Source organism: Danio rerio, chromosome 18, assembly GCF_052040795.2.
Source record: "Danio rerio strain M-AB ecotype USA chromosome 18, GRCz13ab, whole genome shotgun sequence".
NCBI classification, from domain to species: Eukaryota; Metazoa; Chordata; class Actinopteri; order Cypriniformes; family Danionidae; genus Danio; species Danio rerio.
Genome location: NC_141038.1, coordinates 42,887,390 through 42,903,414, shown reverse-complemented (window position 1 = coordinate 42,903,414; position 16,025 = coordinate 42,887,390). Strand labels below are relative to the sequence as shown.

Here is a 16,025-nt window from a genome sequence, read left to right as displayed (position 1 = left end):
CACACCCTAACATGCACACGTATTCATACTCACTCACTCTCACACTCACTCATTCGCTCACACACAGACTCGCTCATTTACTCGCACACAAATTCACTCATTCACTTAAGCACGTGCGAGCAGCACACACATACACACTTATTCACAAATACATTCATATTTACACAGTCACACAGACTCATTCGCTTATTCACTCACACACCCATGCACGTACACACACATACTCACACATAGACTCATTCATTAACTCACACTCACTCACAATCATTGTGATCATTCACAGTCGCACATGAACACACTCACAGTTTACACAGAGAAAGACACACTTATTTACACACACACACACAAACACGTTCATACTCACTCACACACCTCTATCTCCGTCTCTGCTGCGTCAGATAAACAGCACAGTGACAGACATGAAGGAAGCAGACCTCACATAACGTTTGTGAGAAGTACTACTGTAGGAACTTCACCAATGGTTAGTTTATGTATGTGTTGGGGATTTAATTCAAGCCTTTCTGCAACGATGAGTTACACACAATGTTGTTACAAAGTTCATGCACACACACACAGCGGACGCACACATACACACATCTCACGTGTTAAACTTTGCATTGGTTTTGCATGGCAAATGTGACAGGATGCACGTTAATATACACTGCTTTATCGACATATTTTGTATAATGTACAAAAAAAACCTGATTTAACGTTCACAAACTGAGATTGAAGTGTTGTCTTTTAGAATTGTTTAAGAATTGACATGCGGCTGTGGTGATAAAGGCGGTAAAATTGCTGTAATTCATTACAAACATGTACTGTTTTAAAAACTTTTAAACTTGTAAAACTCATTCTTGATCATATTTGATGATGATTGATGATCACATAGAGCTGAACAGATCTTTTTATCCCGGTTGCCTTTGCGCACGTCCTGTCTTGTTGATATGATTATATGCGTTACTACTGAGACATGTTAATACGGTCAATTTTTTAATGATTTTAAAGCTGAAAATGAGTCCTGTTCTCTTGATGATGTGGCTGCGCATCAGGCCAGGATGAATGACCTAAAGTAGGCAAATATGTAAATTTGGAGGGCGTGGCCCGTGAGTCTTGTCACAGTTTGTTTTGTCTTCTGATTGGCCTATGATCCACTGGGGAAATTACACTCATGGAAATTACATGAGAACTTGGAAACAGTGGTGTCTGAGGCTCACCGTATTCCCATTTCTATATACTGATCTTTTATTATTCTACTATGCCTCGGTGTACCCAGAGTTTCATTATAGGGCACCTATAATAAATAATACATTTGTTATGATTGCAGCAATTTATAATTGTAAAAAAAAAAATAAAATAAAAGAACTGGTTGATGTTAGAATCTTATTGGAATTTTACATTCACACTGCTGATGGTGTGTGCATTTGCCCAGTCGGGTCTATAATGGGAACGAGTGTCATTTTGAGCTTGTTTGCTTTCAGTGCCTCTGTGCTCTCTTCCCATTAATAAGTCATAGAGAGGATGAGAACACAAACACACACAAGCGCACACACACTGCTCAGAACAACAGGTGCAGCTTTTGGGTCTTCAGTCTGGACTGACTAATGCCTTGTGGCAACTTGTAAGTGTGTGTGTGTGTGTGTGTGTGTGTGTGTCTGCATTAACACATTATACTACCACAAAAACAGTCATGCTAAGATATAAACAAGATTTTGTTCAAACTGAATTTAAATGTATGTTATGCACTGTATATTATGTTTTTTTTTTTTTTTGTATTCTGTCCAGGTTTGTTGTACAGTAATAAAGTTAAAACTTTGCAGAGATGAAGTCTTATTTAAAAATTGGCCTGTTTGTATGTTCTGTGATCAATTTTTATTTTACAGATTGAGCCTTTGAACAATTGATTATTACTTGCTTTTTACTTTAATCAAAGTGTTTGAGAACTAAAGTGTTCATCTCCCTCAAGATAGAACTGCCTGAAACAAGATACCAATAATTCCATTCTTCAGGGCTGGGAGATATCAAATATTTATCATGTTGATGTTGTTAATGTTTCATATCAATCAGTATGATTACCTTTAGATTTTTTATTTTATTTTTTTAAGCCCAGGTAAAAAAAAATGATGTGTTGTTGTAACCCAAAATTGGGTGAGATATGGACAAACAATGGGTAAATCTAAATCTGTAAATACAGTTAAATTAACCCTTGTGTGCTGTTGGGGATGATTTTGAGTCTTAATTTGGCCGCAGCTTTCTTTGTGCTTCACCGAATGGAATGATTTTTGGTAACAAATCTTATTTTGACACATAGTTTGGGAAACGCTTTGAAAACAAAAAAAAAAAAATTCTAATACACTCTGGGCAAATTGACTACCTTTTGTTATGTTTGTGATTGTTTTTGCTCCATTGACTTCCATAATATCATTTTTTGATTGCAATGCCATGGTAGTGTTGTGTAAGGATGCTATGCAAATCGGGGTAGTTCCAAATGTAGCTTTATTATCAGAATGGTCAATCAGGCAAGGGTCAAATACCAGCATAAACGGTGTAGTAGGCAATCCTGAAGCGAAATCCAAAAAACGGACAAAAGGTTCAGGGCATGCAGGAAAGGGTCAAAGCGCGATAATCAGTTCAAAAGTCAAAAACACTGACAACAGGAAACAAGGAAAACCGCTTTCGTAAGGACAGCAACAGCTTAACAATACTCAGCCCATGTGTGGTGAACAGAGGGGTTTCAATAGTCCAAATAATCAGTGTGAGCAGCTTCAGCTGTGAGTGTAATCAGTCTGGATCTGGGACCGGTTGTGTGTGTGTTTGTGTGTGTGTGTGTGTGTGTGTGTGTGTGTGTGTGTGTGTGTGTGTGTGTGTGTGTGTGTGTGTGTGTGTGTGTGTGGCATGACTGGGTGTTGCAGTCCATAACATGACAGATTTGTAGTTCCATGAGTGTGAATGTTTTCCAGCGACCTCTGGTGGTTAGCGATCGCTGGTAATCATGACAGGTAGCATATAATTGATTGTTGCTTTGTTTTCCCTGCTGGAAAGGAAATAGGTAAAATGTTAAATTTTGATCATCAGTTGCAGTGCAAAAAGCATAGTTTTTGTCCTCTATAAGCAATTATGTATAGAGTATATAGTGTGTGTGTGTGTGTGTGTGTGTGTGTGTGTGTGTGTGTGTGTGTGTGTGTGTGCGTGTGTGCGTATACCTTTGCACACTTACCAAATAGGCATCTCAGCTCTTAGAACATAGTAAACATGGTAAGTGCATTTATGCGCACACACCATAATCTGCTGTTTTACTGCATAGAACTCCACATAAAAGCCAGAAACATATCTGCACAGACCTATCTAAAGGGTCAATGCTAGCAAATGATGATCAACAGTAAAAATGACACATTTTACCTCTTTCCAACTGGAAAACTACTAAAAATCAAGAATGCATGATTATATGCTGTCTTGGCTTCACAATCAAAAAAAAAAAAATTCATTATAATGGAAGTCAATGGGGCAAAAACAGCCACAAACATAATGAAAGGGTAGCACGTTTGAACAGCACACAAGGGTTAACATAGAAGTTGGTTGATTTGGACAGCACCTTCAACACACTTAATGGCAGCAAATCTTTTGGCACTATATGAGTAATTTCGTGCAAATGTCGACCTTGCCATGAAAAAATTTGAAGTTTCACCAAAATACGGAAACCGTTTCTGGCTTTTTGGGTGAGCAAGTATTTCACAGTTCTTTAGAAATATCCAAAAATGCATCTGTCAATGTTTTCATACTATTCTATTTGATTTACCAAAGTCACACAAGTGGCATTTCACATCTGTCACATCCATAACGGAGAAATGTCACATACATAACGACACTTTTTCATCATAAATGTGAAAATATTAAATAAAATACAATCAATAAGTTTTGTTTTATAGTGAGCCAAGTCTTATCCTTTTATTATTGTTTCTTTCGGGTTATGCAGTTTAACTCACAGAATTTCTACAAAGTATGTTATGTACTGTAAACCAGCAGACTTTTTTTGTCACATCCATAACGCATGTTTATTTTCCTTATTTAAAGTACAAAAATGTTTACAGACTGATATCTTTCTGGTCCCATAACTCTGTGGTCAGTTGTTCTGGAAAATATAAACAAAAGTTTCAATATAATGTTAACATACTTTCTTTGCAAATTTATGTTTTGAGTTTTTACTGCCAATGTCACATCCATAACGCCGGAATTGCTCATATTATTCACATTTTGCGTGAATAATTTCTCAGACTTCTATTAACAGTAAGGGTATGTTGTATGTGGAACCGAGTGTGTGCAGTGGAACAGCGCTAGGAGGAAATTTAACAAAAAAAACAGGATGGATCAGTTAGCTTATTTAGATCATCAACTGGGCACATCTCTGACACATACAGTTGGAGGAGGACTCTCTCTCTCTTTCTTTCTTTCTCTCTCACTCTCTCTCTCTCTCTCTCTCTCTCTCTCACTCAATCTCCGTGTGTGTGTGGTGTGCGTGAATGTCTGTGTGCTGTTTATGTGCATTTCCATGCTCTGTTTATGTCCATAGTGGTGTTAACATTGCATTTTTTTTACCACAGTATTGTAAATTGTCACAACACATTGTGTTTAGATGGCACACAGTATAATTATGCATGTAGATGTACTGTATGCAGGCGTGTAAATATGGCCCTCCTGAGTCATTACACTCGCTGTCTCACTTATGTTTTGACACTCATTGCAACATTTGTGTTGTCTAAAAGCACTTTCACTTGAGCCAGCGTCAACATAGAAATGTCAACGTTTGAAAGCGAACTTTTAACGTAAAATAATAGCAATAGAACTAGAAAATAAGGAAGAGAAAACTGAATTTCCTGTTTGTTTGTTTTTAATGCTTCCCAGTTTACTGTTTGAGAGTTTGCTGTATTCATTTAGTAATAGTTACAAAAATACTATGAGCAATTATCACAATTCAAAATGGCACGCTTGTTTTAATTAATATAATATTCTGTTGAATTATTCTTTTATTTGTTCCTGTGGTGACAGTGAACATTTCTTCAGCCAATGAAGTCATCGGTGACTACGTTTATCAGTAATCAAATGATTTGCTTTAATCTGAAAAAGACAATAGCATGATTAAAGTGTTTACAAAAGTTTTCATGATGCAGTTTTACATGTTATAACACATAATTTGATTAACGTCATTGTGTTACCATGCTTTCCGCATTTCCTATGGAGTTTCATGTAATTTTGGGTGATTTATTTTTAATTTGTCGACTTTGACTGCAGTTTAGCACTTTCACTTTCATTCACGAACATTTCATGCATGCCTTTGTGACAAACAAAATATTAGTTTTGAACATGCACTGGTGGAAGAGTGTTGTTTTAATAGAATTTGATATTGTACGCTGTATATAAAAAAAAAGCTGTGTGTGTAGACTCCTGTCGCAAAATGTGGCGAAAATTCTACACGACGGTAATAGTTTTATTAAGGTGTTTACATGTCTGTACAGCACTTCAATAATGCAACTAAAATCGACATACTCCACATATCTTTATTCGATTTCTATTAAATTTGATTATGACTTTAATCGAATTTAAATTAATTAAAAAATGCTTTTTACATGGTTGAATCTTAATCAGAGTATTTTTCTTATCAGATTATTGGTGTTTCTGTAAATGTACTTGCTAACTATGTTTACATGGACATCATGTCACACATAGGACATGCGTTAGGGCTTCCCCTACCGTAATACACCTAAAACACGTAAAATACGGATTGCCGTAAAACACATCAATGGCAGGCATTTTCTCTCGTTAACTGTAAGAATTTATTAATTTGATGCACATCACAAATCAATTCAGTCACGTCCAGTGGCCGTCATCCTTAAACCAATCTCATCTCCACCTGTCTGTTTTATTGCTCCGTTTGCTCCAACTTTCTTTTGCAGTCTAAAGCACGTCGAATGCACAAAACGGCCAATTCGCGCTACAGGATGTCTATATCTCATCTTTGCTATGACTTCACATGACTTACGGTACAAGCTGAAAACTCCCCCTGCCCCCCGTCTGTGTAATGTAATGATTGTGAGGGCGCAGGTGAGATGTAATCACGTGTACTGCGCATGCAACGTCTAAAAGTCACTTAAAACACTTCATTGCTAACTAAAATGCATATAATTTGATTATATGGTTTAGAAGTTGGTGATGTAGGATATTATTAAAATTTTTCGCAATTATTTTGCATTTAATTAAGAGTTTTGCAAGATCGCAAAAATTTGCGTTTTTTTTTTTATTTTGCGTTGGATTCAGCGATCTCGGAATCGTGAAAATCTAGGGGGTCTGATTGCCTTGATCACATTAAAATAATGCAATTATTGGTGTCCATGTAAACAAACTCAGTGCCATATTACAGTGTGACACGACAACATGTTTTTTAGGTTACTTTAACATATTTTAATAAGTTAATTGGGTTTTTAACTTGCTCAAAATACCACACTTAAAAACATTTTATGTTGATGGCAGCAGTTTATTTTCATAAGACAGAAGTCATTCTAGTATGCTGATTTGTGCAATAAACACCAGACTTAATGCTTCAAAGTAATTCACATATAGAATAGTGATTCCTTTATTCGAATGCCTGATAAATGTTTATTGAATGTTGATAGATTTGTTGGCATGTTGATGAAGTGGATTGTTGCATTGTAATGAGAAGATTTTCTCTTAGTGAGCTTCTTTCTTTCTTTCTTTTTTTATAGGCTTATGGATCAGGCTGTGACATTGTGATCCTCGCCAGTGATTTCGAGTGTGTTCAGATTATTCCCGGAGCTCAGAATGGAAACATTCAGGTGGGCTGTGTGGAGTGCTCTCAGCAGCTCGGCAGGGTAAGACCAAATCTCTATTTCTTTGCCTTTACATTGCTTAGAGAAAACCTCTCATCTTCTAACTTTTTTAAATCTAGCAGTGCATCAATATTTTTGCCATTTTAGTTACTACTCCTTTATTCCTGAAATACTAACATGATCATATTGGCCCTTCTAGATTGCCTTGTGGACATTTTAATGGTGAAGAACCAACAAAATGCCAATATTGTAGCTGTGTGTATGTGTGTGTGTGTGTGTGTGTGTGCGTGCATGCGTGCGTGCGCTTGTGTGTGTGTGTGTGTGTGTGTGTGTGTGTGTGTGTGTGTGTGTGTGTGTGCGTGTGTACATGTGTGCCTAGTAGAAATCCCACCGCAATAGAGATTCTAGGCCAAAATTTTTATTCCAGATGCACTTGGTTGAAAAAACGAAACCAAAACTGCTTTGTAATGATTATTAATTGTTTTATAAAAAAAATAAACAACTTAATTTATACAGATTTTTAGAAACACCAGATCAGCGAATAAGTAAAGGCATAATTTTACCAGTGTTGCGATGACAGCACAGTGGTGCTATTGAAATCAGTATGAAAAAGTATACACTACAGCCATATCACCCTGCAGCCCAAGACCGGCTACTCACTAAAGCTAAGCAGGGCTGAGCCTGGTCAGTACCTGGATGGGAGACCACTAGGGAACACTAGGTTGCTGTTGGAAGTGGTCTTAGTGAGGCCAGCAGGGGGCGCTCAACCTGTGGTCTGCATAAGTCCTAATGCCCCAGTAAAAGTGAAGGGGACACTACACTGTCAGTGGGTGCCGCCTTTCGGATGGTTAAACCAAGGTCCTGACTCTCTGTGGTCATTAAAAATCCCATGGCACTTCTCGTGAAAAGCAGGGGTGTAACCCCGGTGTCCTGGCCAAAGTCCCTCTATCGGCCCTTACGATCATGGCCTCCCAATCATCCCCTTCCACCGAATTGCCTCCATCACTGTTTTTCCACTCCACCAACAGCTGGTGTGTGGTGAGCGCACTGGCGCCGTTGTCCTGTGGCTGCTGTCGCATCATCCAAGTGGATGCCGCACACTGGTGATGGTGTGGAGAGACCCCCCCCCCCATGATTGTGAAGCGCTTTGGGTGTATGGCCATACACAATAAATGCGCTACATAAATACACATTACATTACATTATGTCCAATAAGTAGAAACAGGCATGTTATTTGAGCTGACTTTGCTTTACCATCATGTGTGGAGTGTGGCACATATAAGGGAATATCCAGGAAGTAGAAAATTGAGCTCTTTTGACAGTAAATCATGCACAAATTTGTCAACGTTACACTCTGCTGTTCTTGTGCTTTGATCCACTCAGCAGCATGGCAGTGCAATTCATTGAAATGAATGAGTTTCATAGCTCAGTGTTTTCCGTGTCCAGTGTGAAAACCGCTTCAGACCATACAGTGACTATGGCTGGAGGAGGAGTGCAAGCCTGCTGAACACCACATATTAACAAAAAAACAGCAGAAATGCAATGTTTAGGAGTAAATGTAAAAAAGAAAAATATATTTAGTTTATCATATAAAAATATTTACTTCTGTAAGTGCTCTGAAAAACACTCAGGTTATGTCAATGTAACTTTCAGCTGGCTTATCTTTTTACTGTTACTACTACTAACACAGATCCAATTTGCTGATGCATGCATTTTATTTCACACACTTCAATGTTCATTTAAGACAATAAAAAGTGTGTTTACAAGGATGCCAAATTAATATGACTGTTGGTATATGATTTTTGCATGATTTGAAATGACCACCTGTGTCTAAATGGTTTATTAACCTTCTTTATCAAATTGGGTAATTGATATTTTGAAGTATTATTAAGTTCATTTTGAGTAAATGTGAAAATGTCTCCAGTGTTCAGATACCAACTGTTATTGTATAATGCACAGTGTTACTTACTAGCTTTACCAAATGGAGTTGCATTTTCGCCATCTGTTCCTGGATTGAAAAAAAAAGACAGTCTAAAACTCGCTCTAATCACTATGTCGGCCTAGTTTAGTGCTAAATCAAATTTATTTAAAAGCTAGGATGGAAAAGAGTAATGCAGAGGATGAAACAGATAAAATATGTCTGTTTTAATTTTTTTATGATGGCACTGCTCTTTTAAAATAGTGTTATTTTTGTTTTTAGATTGCTGCATCTTATGGAAATACTGTGTGTATTTTTGAACCAATTTCTTCCAATCCAAACAAACGTCACAAGGTAAGATTCCACTTTACCATGTTGCTTATGATGTGATGAGATTGTTATTATTATTATTATTATTATTATTTTTATTATTGTTGTTATTAAGATTTTGCTATATTTGGTGAATCATCCAATAATACAATTAAATATGTTTAAACAAATTGTCTTTTAAAGTAATTATATTTAAATATAAAAATATGATATTCAGTTTAAATTCATATTTAGTTTAATTCTTAAAATAACAAATCTTTTTATTTATTTATTTTTTCCTTTTTTTAAAGCAACTGAATTACCAATGGCAGAAGACTGGTCAGTTCTTCCTCAATGCTATAACCTACAATCTAGCCTGGGACCCCCAAGGTTTGTATAAAATATGAATGAGCTATATATATATATATATATATATTTTATCATGTTGCGTTTGCAGGATAATCAATGACCTGCTATTTAATAATGGAATATGTTGCTTCGCTTCTTATTGGGTGGTTATTTTCCTCCACATCTTCCATGTACAGTTCTTTCACACAAGGCAGGTCATTGATTATCTCTTAATATTATTAGGCTGTCTGGAATACTTAATTTTAATTGGTCAGTTGCAGCATCCCAAGGTTTGTTATTTTAAGTTAACCACTGCTAAATAACACAGGCTCATCTGGGAACTTTGAATCACCTTAACCATCAGTTAATACGTTCAAATCCATGTACTTGCATCCACATTGTTATGTATTTGCTTGTCCTTCACACCTTTATTTTTGACTATTTTTGACTGTTTGGTGCCACCCTGTGATGTAATAATATGTAGGTTAGTCTATGCTCTGTTCAGCCAGTTTAGTTTCTGACAGCTTTGTGTTTTTGACTGTTTGGCACCATCTTGTGAGTTAAAAATACCCAAGTTAGCATATGCTCTATCCAGTCAGTTTCTGTTCTGTCAGCTTTGCGTTTTCATTATTTGGCGCCATCTTGTGACCAAATAAGACATAGGTTAGTATATGCTCTATTCAGCTGGATTTGATCCTGTCAGCTTTGCATTTTTTTAGTGTTTAGGGCCATCTTGTGACTGAATAATACATAGGATCTTATATGCTCTATTCAGCTGGTTTTGTTTCTGTCAGCTTTGTGTTTTGACTCTTTGTCACCATCTTGTGACTGAATAATACATAGGTTAGTATATGCTCTATTCAGCCAGTTTCGATTATGTCAGCTTTGCTGTTTTAACTCTTTGGCGCCATCTTGTGATTAAATACTACATATGTTAGTATATGCTCTATTCAGCCAGTTTCGAATTGGTCACTTTTGTGTTTTAATCCTTTGGCGCCATCTTGGGACTGAATAATACATAGGTTAGTATATGCTCTATTACGCCGGTTTGGATTTTGTCAGCTTTGCATTTGTGACTGTTTGGCACCATCTTGTGACTGAATAATACATAGGTTAGTATATGCTCTAATACGCCGGTTTGGATTTTGTCAGCTTTGCATTTGTGACTGTTTGGCACCATCTTGTGACTGAATAATACATAGGTTAGTATATGCTCTATTCAGCCAGTTTCGATTCTGTCAGCTTTGCATTTTTGACTGTTTGGCACCATCTTGTAACTGAATATTGCATTGAATAGTATATGCTTTATTCAGGCAGTTTTCGATTGTGTCAGCTTTGCACTTTTTGACAGTTTGCCGCCATCTTGTGAATAAATAATACATAGGTAAGTATATGCTCAATTTAGCCAGTTCGATTCTGTCAGCTTTTTGACTGTTTGGCGAAATCTTGTGACTGAATAATACATAGATTAGTATATGCTCTATTTATCTGGTTTTGCTTGTCAGCTTTGCATTTTTGACTGTTTGATGCCATCTTGTGACTAAATAATACATAGCTAAGGATATGCTTTGTTCAGCTGGTTTTGATTTTGTCAGCTTTGTGTTTTTGACTCTTTGGTGCTGTCTAGTGACTGAGTAATAGATTGGTTAGTATATGCTTTATTTAGCCAATTTTGTTTCTGTCAGCTTTGCGTTTTTGACTCTTTGGCGCATCTTGTGACTGAATAATGCACAGGTTAGTGTGTACTCCATCAGCTGTTTTTCGTTTCTGTCAGTTTTGCAATTAATAGAATAATTAATAAACTATTATGCCTCAGAACATTGTTTTCTGTTTAATTAATTAATTAATTAATTTTTTTGTGGCAAGCAGCTGTGTAATAAGTGAGATAAAATACATTTGCATTCCCTTTAATCAAGTACAACAGACTTCCTGTCAGGCTTTATTTTGTGATAACAACCTCCTAGATGTACTTAATCCCTAACAAATTACATGTGTTTAATATGTAGGCAACCGTATCTTGGCGGCGACAGAGCGTTTGCAGCTCTGGGCTCCTCCAGCCAGTGACGCCCTGATAGAGGAAGAGGACAGTCAGCTGAATGATGACAGAGCTCTTGAACTCGTACTTAACGACTGGAAGTGTGTCTGGCAGTGCAAGTGAGTGTTCTTCCACCTCTGTCTGCATGCTAAATCTTTAATGCCGCCTGTCAGATTTACTGAACATGAAAACACATTTGAGGAATTAAACTACTTCAAATGCTCATACACTCATAAAAATGACTCTTGCTGTTTGTTCAAACTACTTATTTAACATTAGCTGAAAAAACGCAATTCTGTTTTTTTTGTGGTGAAAACTCAATTGTTTTATGTTTAATTTGCTTACATTTGTAAAACCTAATAACTGAACTTAATTCCTTTATGGTGCCCCAATACAAATCGATTGTGTAGAAACCATTTTTTTGCAGTGTGTCATGGGAAAAGTATAATTTTGCTATTTTTAAATTAGCGTAGAGCATATTTTATTTATTTATTCATTTATTTATTTTTACTAGTTTTTTTGTAAAATGTATCTCATGTGTTTTGTTTCAGGACTGCTGCTGCTATTCTCATCACTCAGTGGTCTCCAGATGGAGAATACTTTGCCACTATTGGAAAGGTACACAACATACACATGTCAGGTTTATACCTACAGTTTGATTGCTCATTGAAAATGATGTCTACCACTGTCTGTACCGCCACAGCACGGCAAACACATTAATAAAACTGGCGTTTCTTGTAACAGCCATTTGTGAAAGGTGGAGCAAAGTGTGAACTGACAGGAATTAGGCCCATTTAGGGGAGCAATATCTTCCCTAATATCTTAATATATGTCATGTTAAAACAAGTTGGTTGTTGTTAACGTTGCTGGAAAATGTTTTGGTCCAATACAGTAAGTCTTAATTAGGTCATCAGGTGTGTTTAAGTATTTTTAGTCGGACCAATATAGTGATGTGGCGTCACTGTGGTGAGGTGGGTAGCACAATTGCCTCACAGCAGGAAGGTCGCTGGATCGACCCTTGGCTGGGTCAGTTGGCGTTTCTGTGTGGAGTTTGCATGTTCTCCCCGTGTTTGCGTGGTTTTCCTCCAGGTGCTCCGGTTTCCCCTACAGTCCAAAGACATGCTGTTTAGGTGAATTAAATAGGCTAAATTGGCCATAGTGTATGTATGTGAATGCAAGAGTGTATGGGTGTTTCCCAGTGTTGGGTTGCAGCTGGAAGGGCATCTGCTGCGTAAAACATATGCTGGATAAGTTGGTGGTTCATTCCGCTGTGACGACCCCTGAATTATTAAAGGGACTGAGCCGAAAAGAAAATCAATGAATAAATATAGTGATGTATAAAAACATTTGGATTTTTGAATTTTTTTTATAGTACATTCTTACCAGATGCAGATGACTTGTGAATCGTGAGTTTCGTCAATGCAAAGACGCGATTAGACATCCTTTGGTGATATTTGTGCAGGAGGCACAAATGATGAGATTTGAGTGACTGACACGGCGTGAATTGAGCATTTTAGGCATTTGACTTGATTCGTGTGAATCACTTGATATGAAAAATTTTTAACTTTGGTTGACATTCGTGCCGCATTAACCAATCAGGAGTTTGCTCTGTTAAGGGCATGATTTTGATGTAGCGCTACTAAAGCTACTGGTTACTAAAATTCTTTAAAGCATTTTTTTTTGTTTACGAGAGCAAGGAAGTCAAACAGGGTTGAAGAGTAAATAAAGGATAAAAAAACAAGTCATTTTTGAGTGAACTGTTCATTTACAGTTCATAAGAACCGGAAACTGCGACTCAAAAAAATTTCTTTCAAAATTTAATTTTCATTTACTCAATTTTATCTTTAAAAAATTTGTGATTTGTATCTTATGTATTATTTTTTAAATGTTTTAAAAGTTTTCTCTGTTTTACCATCAAACTGTTGAAGCAATAAGATATAAACTCTCTCTTTCTCATACTCAGAACCAAAAATTTGTAATAAAAGAAGCATTTTCTCCCTCAGGATGACTGTCTGCTGAAAGTGTGGTATCCCACCACAGGATGGAAATCTGCCGTGGTCCTGCCAGATGTGACTGATAAAAAGGCCCCAGCTGTTCATTTCTCATTTGTCTATCTGGCTCATCCACGTACAGTCACAGGCTTTTCCTGGAGGAAAACCAGTAAATACATGCCCAAGTATGTCAAACACAGATTCCTTCACCCTGTTCAATAGCAACAACGCTTTAATTAGAAGATACACTGCTTTTTCTAGCATGGTAGATTCAACTTGTGTCTTGTCGCAGCTACAAGTATGCATGTATTCAGTTCAGTAATTATTATTTATTTATATATATAACCAATTCTATTTTGCATTATTAACACTGGACCTACCGGAATTCCATAACTACTTTTCTCCTTTTAAGACGTCATATTTACATTTAAAGCTTTTATTGAAATAATTATGCTTTACATGTCTGTTGTCATATTTTATGAAGTCGTTACTTTAAAAATACAGTATTTTTGGTTATGCAGCGTATAAATGTGTACGAGTTACAAGACCACCCACAAAGTTGCGCACCTCACCTTCACTACAAGCTGGAGAGCTTGATTGTTTGTTTTTACTGCGCCACTGAATATGTTGTTTTGAAAGACATGTCTAACTTAAATTCATTTTTTGCTGTCAGAAAGTTGTGTTAGGTAACTCTAACCCTGGGAAAAGTAACAGATGCTGAAATGCATGCTGTCATTTTGACTACTATGGTAAATCAAGATAGAATTACTTGGAACTCTTATTTTAATCCAATACAATGTTATGAAGGAATATACATACATTTAGTAAAAGGTTTTATTTAAAAAACAATTATGTCAAAAAAACATCTCTGCATTTATTGTGTTTTTAAAATAGAGGGTATATGCAGAAGTATACGGAAGAGCTTTTAATTTGTTTGTAGCCTGGGTCAAGCGCTTCCGGTGAACTGTATGCCATTACAAAATCAGCGTGTTTAAGGTCTGTTTTCTTTAAAAATCAGCGATCTCCACTTCGATATCCGATATAAAGTGGGTCTTAGATTGTACAAGAAGCACTGAATTAAATAAAATTTTTCCCCACCATGTCTTTAAAATAAATTTCCATAAATAGATGGAAAAAGTTTACCGGAAGTTTATCAGAATGGGAAGAAGCACTAGCTCTGCATATACCCTATTGAGCTTATAATGCAATATTTAGGATTTTTGTCCTCAAAATATCCTCAAACAAGTTAAAATGTTTTAATGGAAATTAAAATGTTACTGTTTTGTTTCAAAATATTTGAGTTCTATATTAAGAAAATGTATTAATTTTCACCACTACTGTATTGTTCCAAAAAAGAAATAATAATAATAAAGAAAAAAAATTAAAGGTGGTAAAAACTGGTAGCTCGTAATACACTACAAAACAACAAACACTATATGTGAGATTGTACCACAAATATTACTATATTTATTACTAAATAATAATATTGCCAAAAATATAATGCTGCAAAATCATTACAAAATATTAAGATAATATCATGTTCCATGAAGATAATTTGTAAAAATTTTTACTGCAAACATAAGTAAAAAAACTAAATTTTTGATTAGTAATATGCATTGCTAAGAACCTAATTTGGATGCCCTGAAGGCTATTTTTCTCAGTACCTAGATATTTTGAACCCACAGACTCCAAGTTTTCAAATATATACAGTGCATCCAGAAAGTATTCATAGCGCTTCACTTTTTTCACATTTTGTTATGTTACAGCCTTATTCCAAACTGGATTAAATTCATTTATTTCCTCAAAATTCTGCACACAAAACCCCATAATGACAATGAGAAGTTTTTTTTTTTTAATTGTTGCAAATTTATTAAAAATAAAAAACCTGAAAAAAATCACATGTACATCAGTATCCACAGCCTTTGCGCAATACTTTGTTGATGCACTTTTGTCAGCAATTACAGCCTCAAGTATTTTTGAATATGATGTCACAAGCTTGGCACACCTGTCTTTAGGAATTTTTGGCCATTCCTCTTTGCAGTACCTCTCAAGCTTTATCAGGTTGGATGGGAAGCGACGGTGTACAGACATTTTCAAATCTTTCCAGAGATGTTCAATAGGATTCAGGTCTGGGCTGTGGCTGGGCCAATCAAGGTCATTCCCCAAGTTGTTGTAACCTTCCCCAGCCTTGTGCCTAGAGACAATTCTGTCTCTGAGGTCTACAGACAATTCCTTTGTCTTCATGCTTGGTTTGTGCTTTGTCATGCACTGTCAACCCTGGGACCTTATATAGACAGGTGTATGCCTTTTTAAATCATGTCCAATCAACTGAATTCACAACAAGTGAACTCCAATTAAGCTGCTAAAACACCTCAAGAATGATCAGTGGAAACAGAATGTACCTGAGCTCAATTTAGAGCTTCACGGCAAGGGCTGTGAATACTGATGTACATGTGATTTTTCAGGTGTTTTATTTTTAATAAATTTGCAACAATTTCAAAAAATCTTTTTTCACTTCGTCATTATGGGGTATCGAGTGTAGAACTTTGAGGAAATAAATGAATTTAATCTATTTTGGAATAAGGCTG

The 16,025-nt window shown here is 36.2% G+C and overlaps 1 protein-coding gene across 11 annotated transcripts in view; it reads left to right on the top strand.

The window, feature by feature from the left end:
• Window positions 1–16,025, top strand: part of dmxl2 (Dmx-like 2) — a 119,163-nt gene that overhangs the window by 13,826 nt on the left and 89,312 nt on the right. For all 11 annotated transcript variants that reach the window (NM_001441447.1, NM_001441445.1, NM_001302235.2 and 8 more), the window contains 6 exon segments: window positions 6,753–6,878; window positions 9,037–9,108; window positions 9,375–9,453; window positions 11,418–11,565; window positions 11,998–12,064; window positions 13,450–13,622. In NM_001441447.1, coding sequence (NP_001428376.1) covers window positions 6,753–6,878; window positions 9,037–9,108; window positions 9,375–9,453; window positions 11,418–11,565; window positions 11,998–12,064; window positions 13,450–13,622 — 665 coding nt within the window.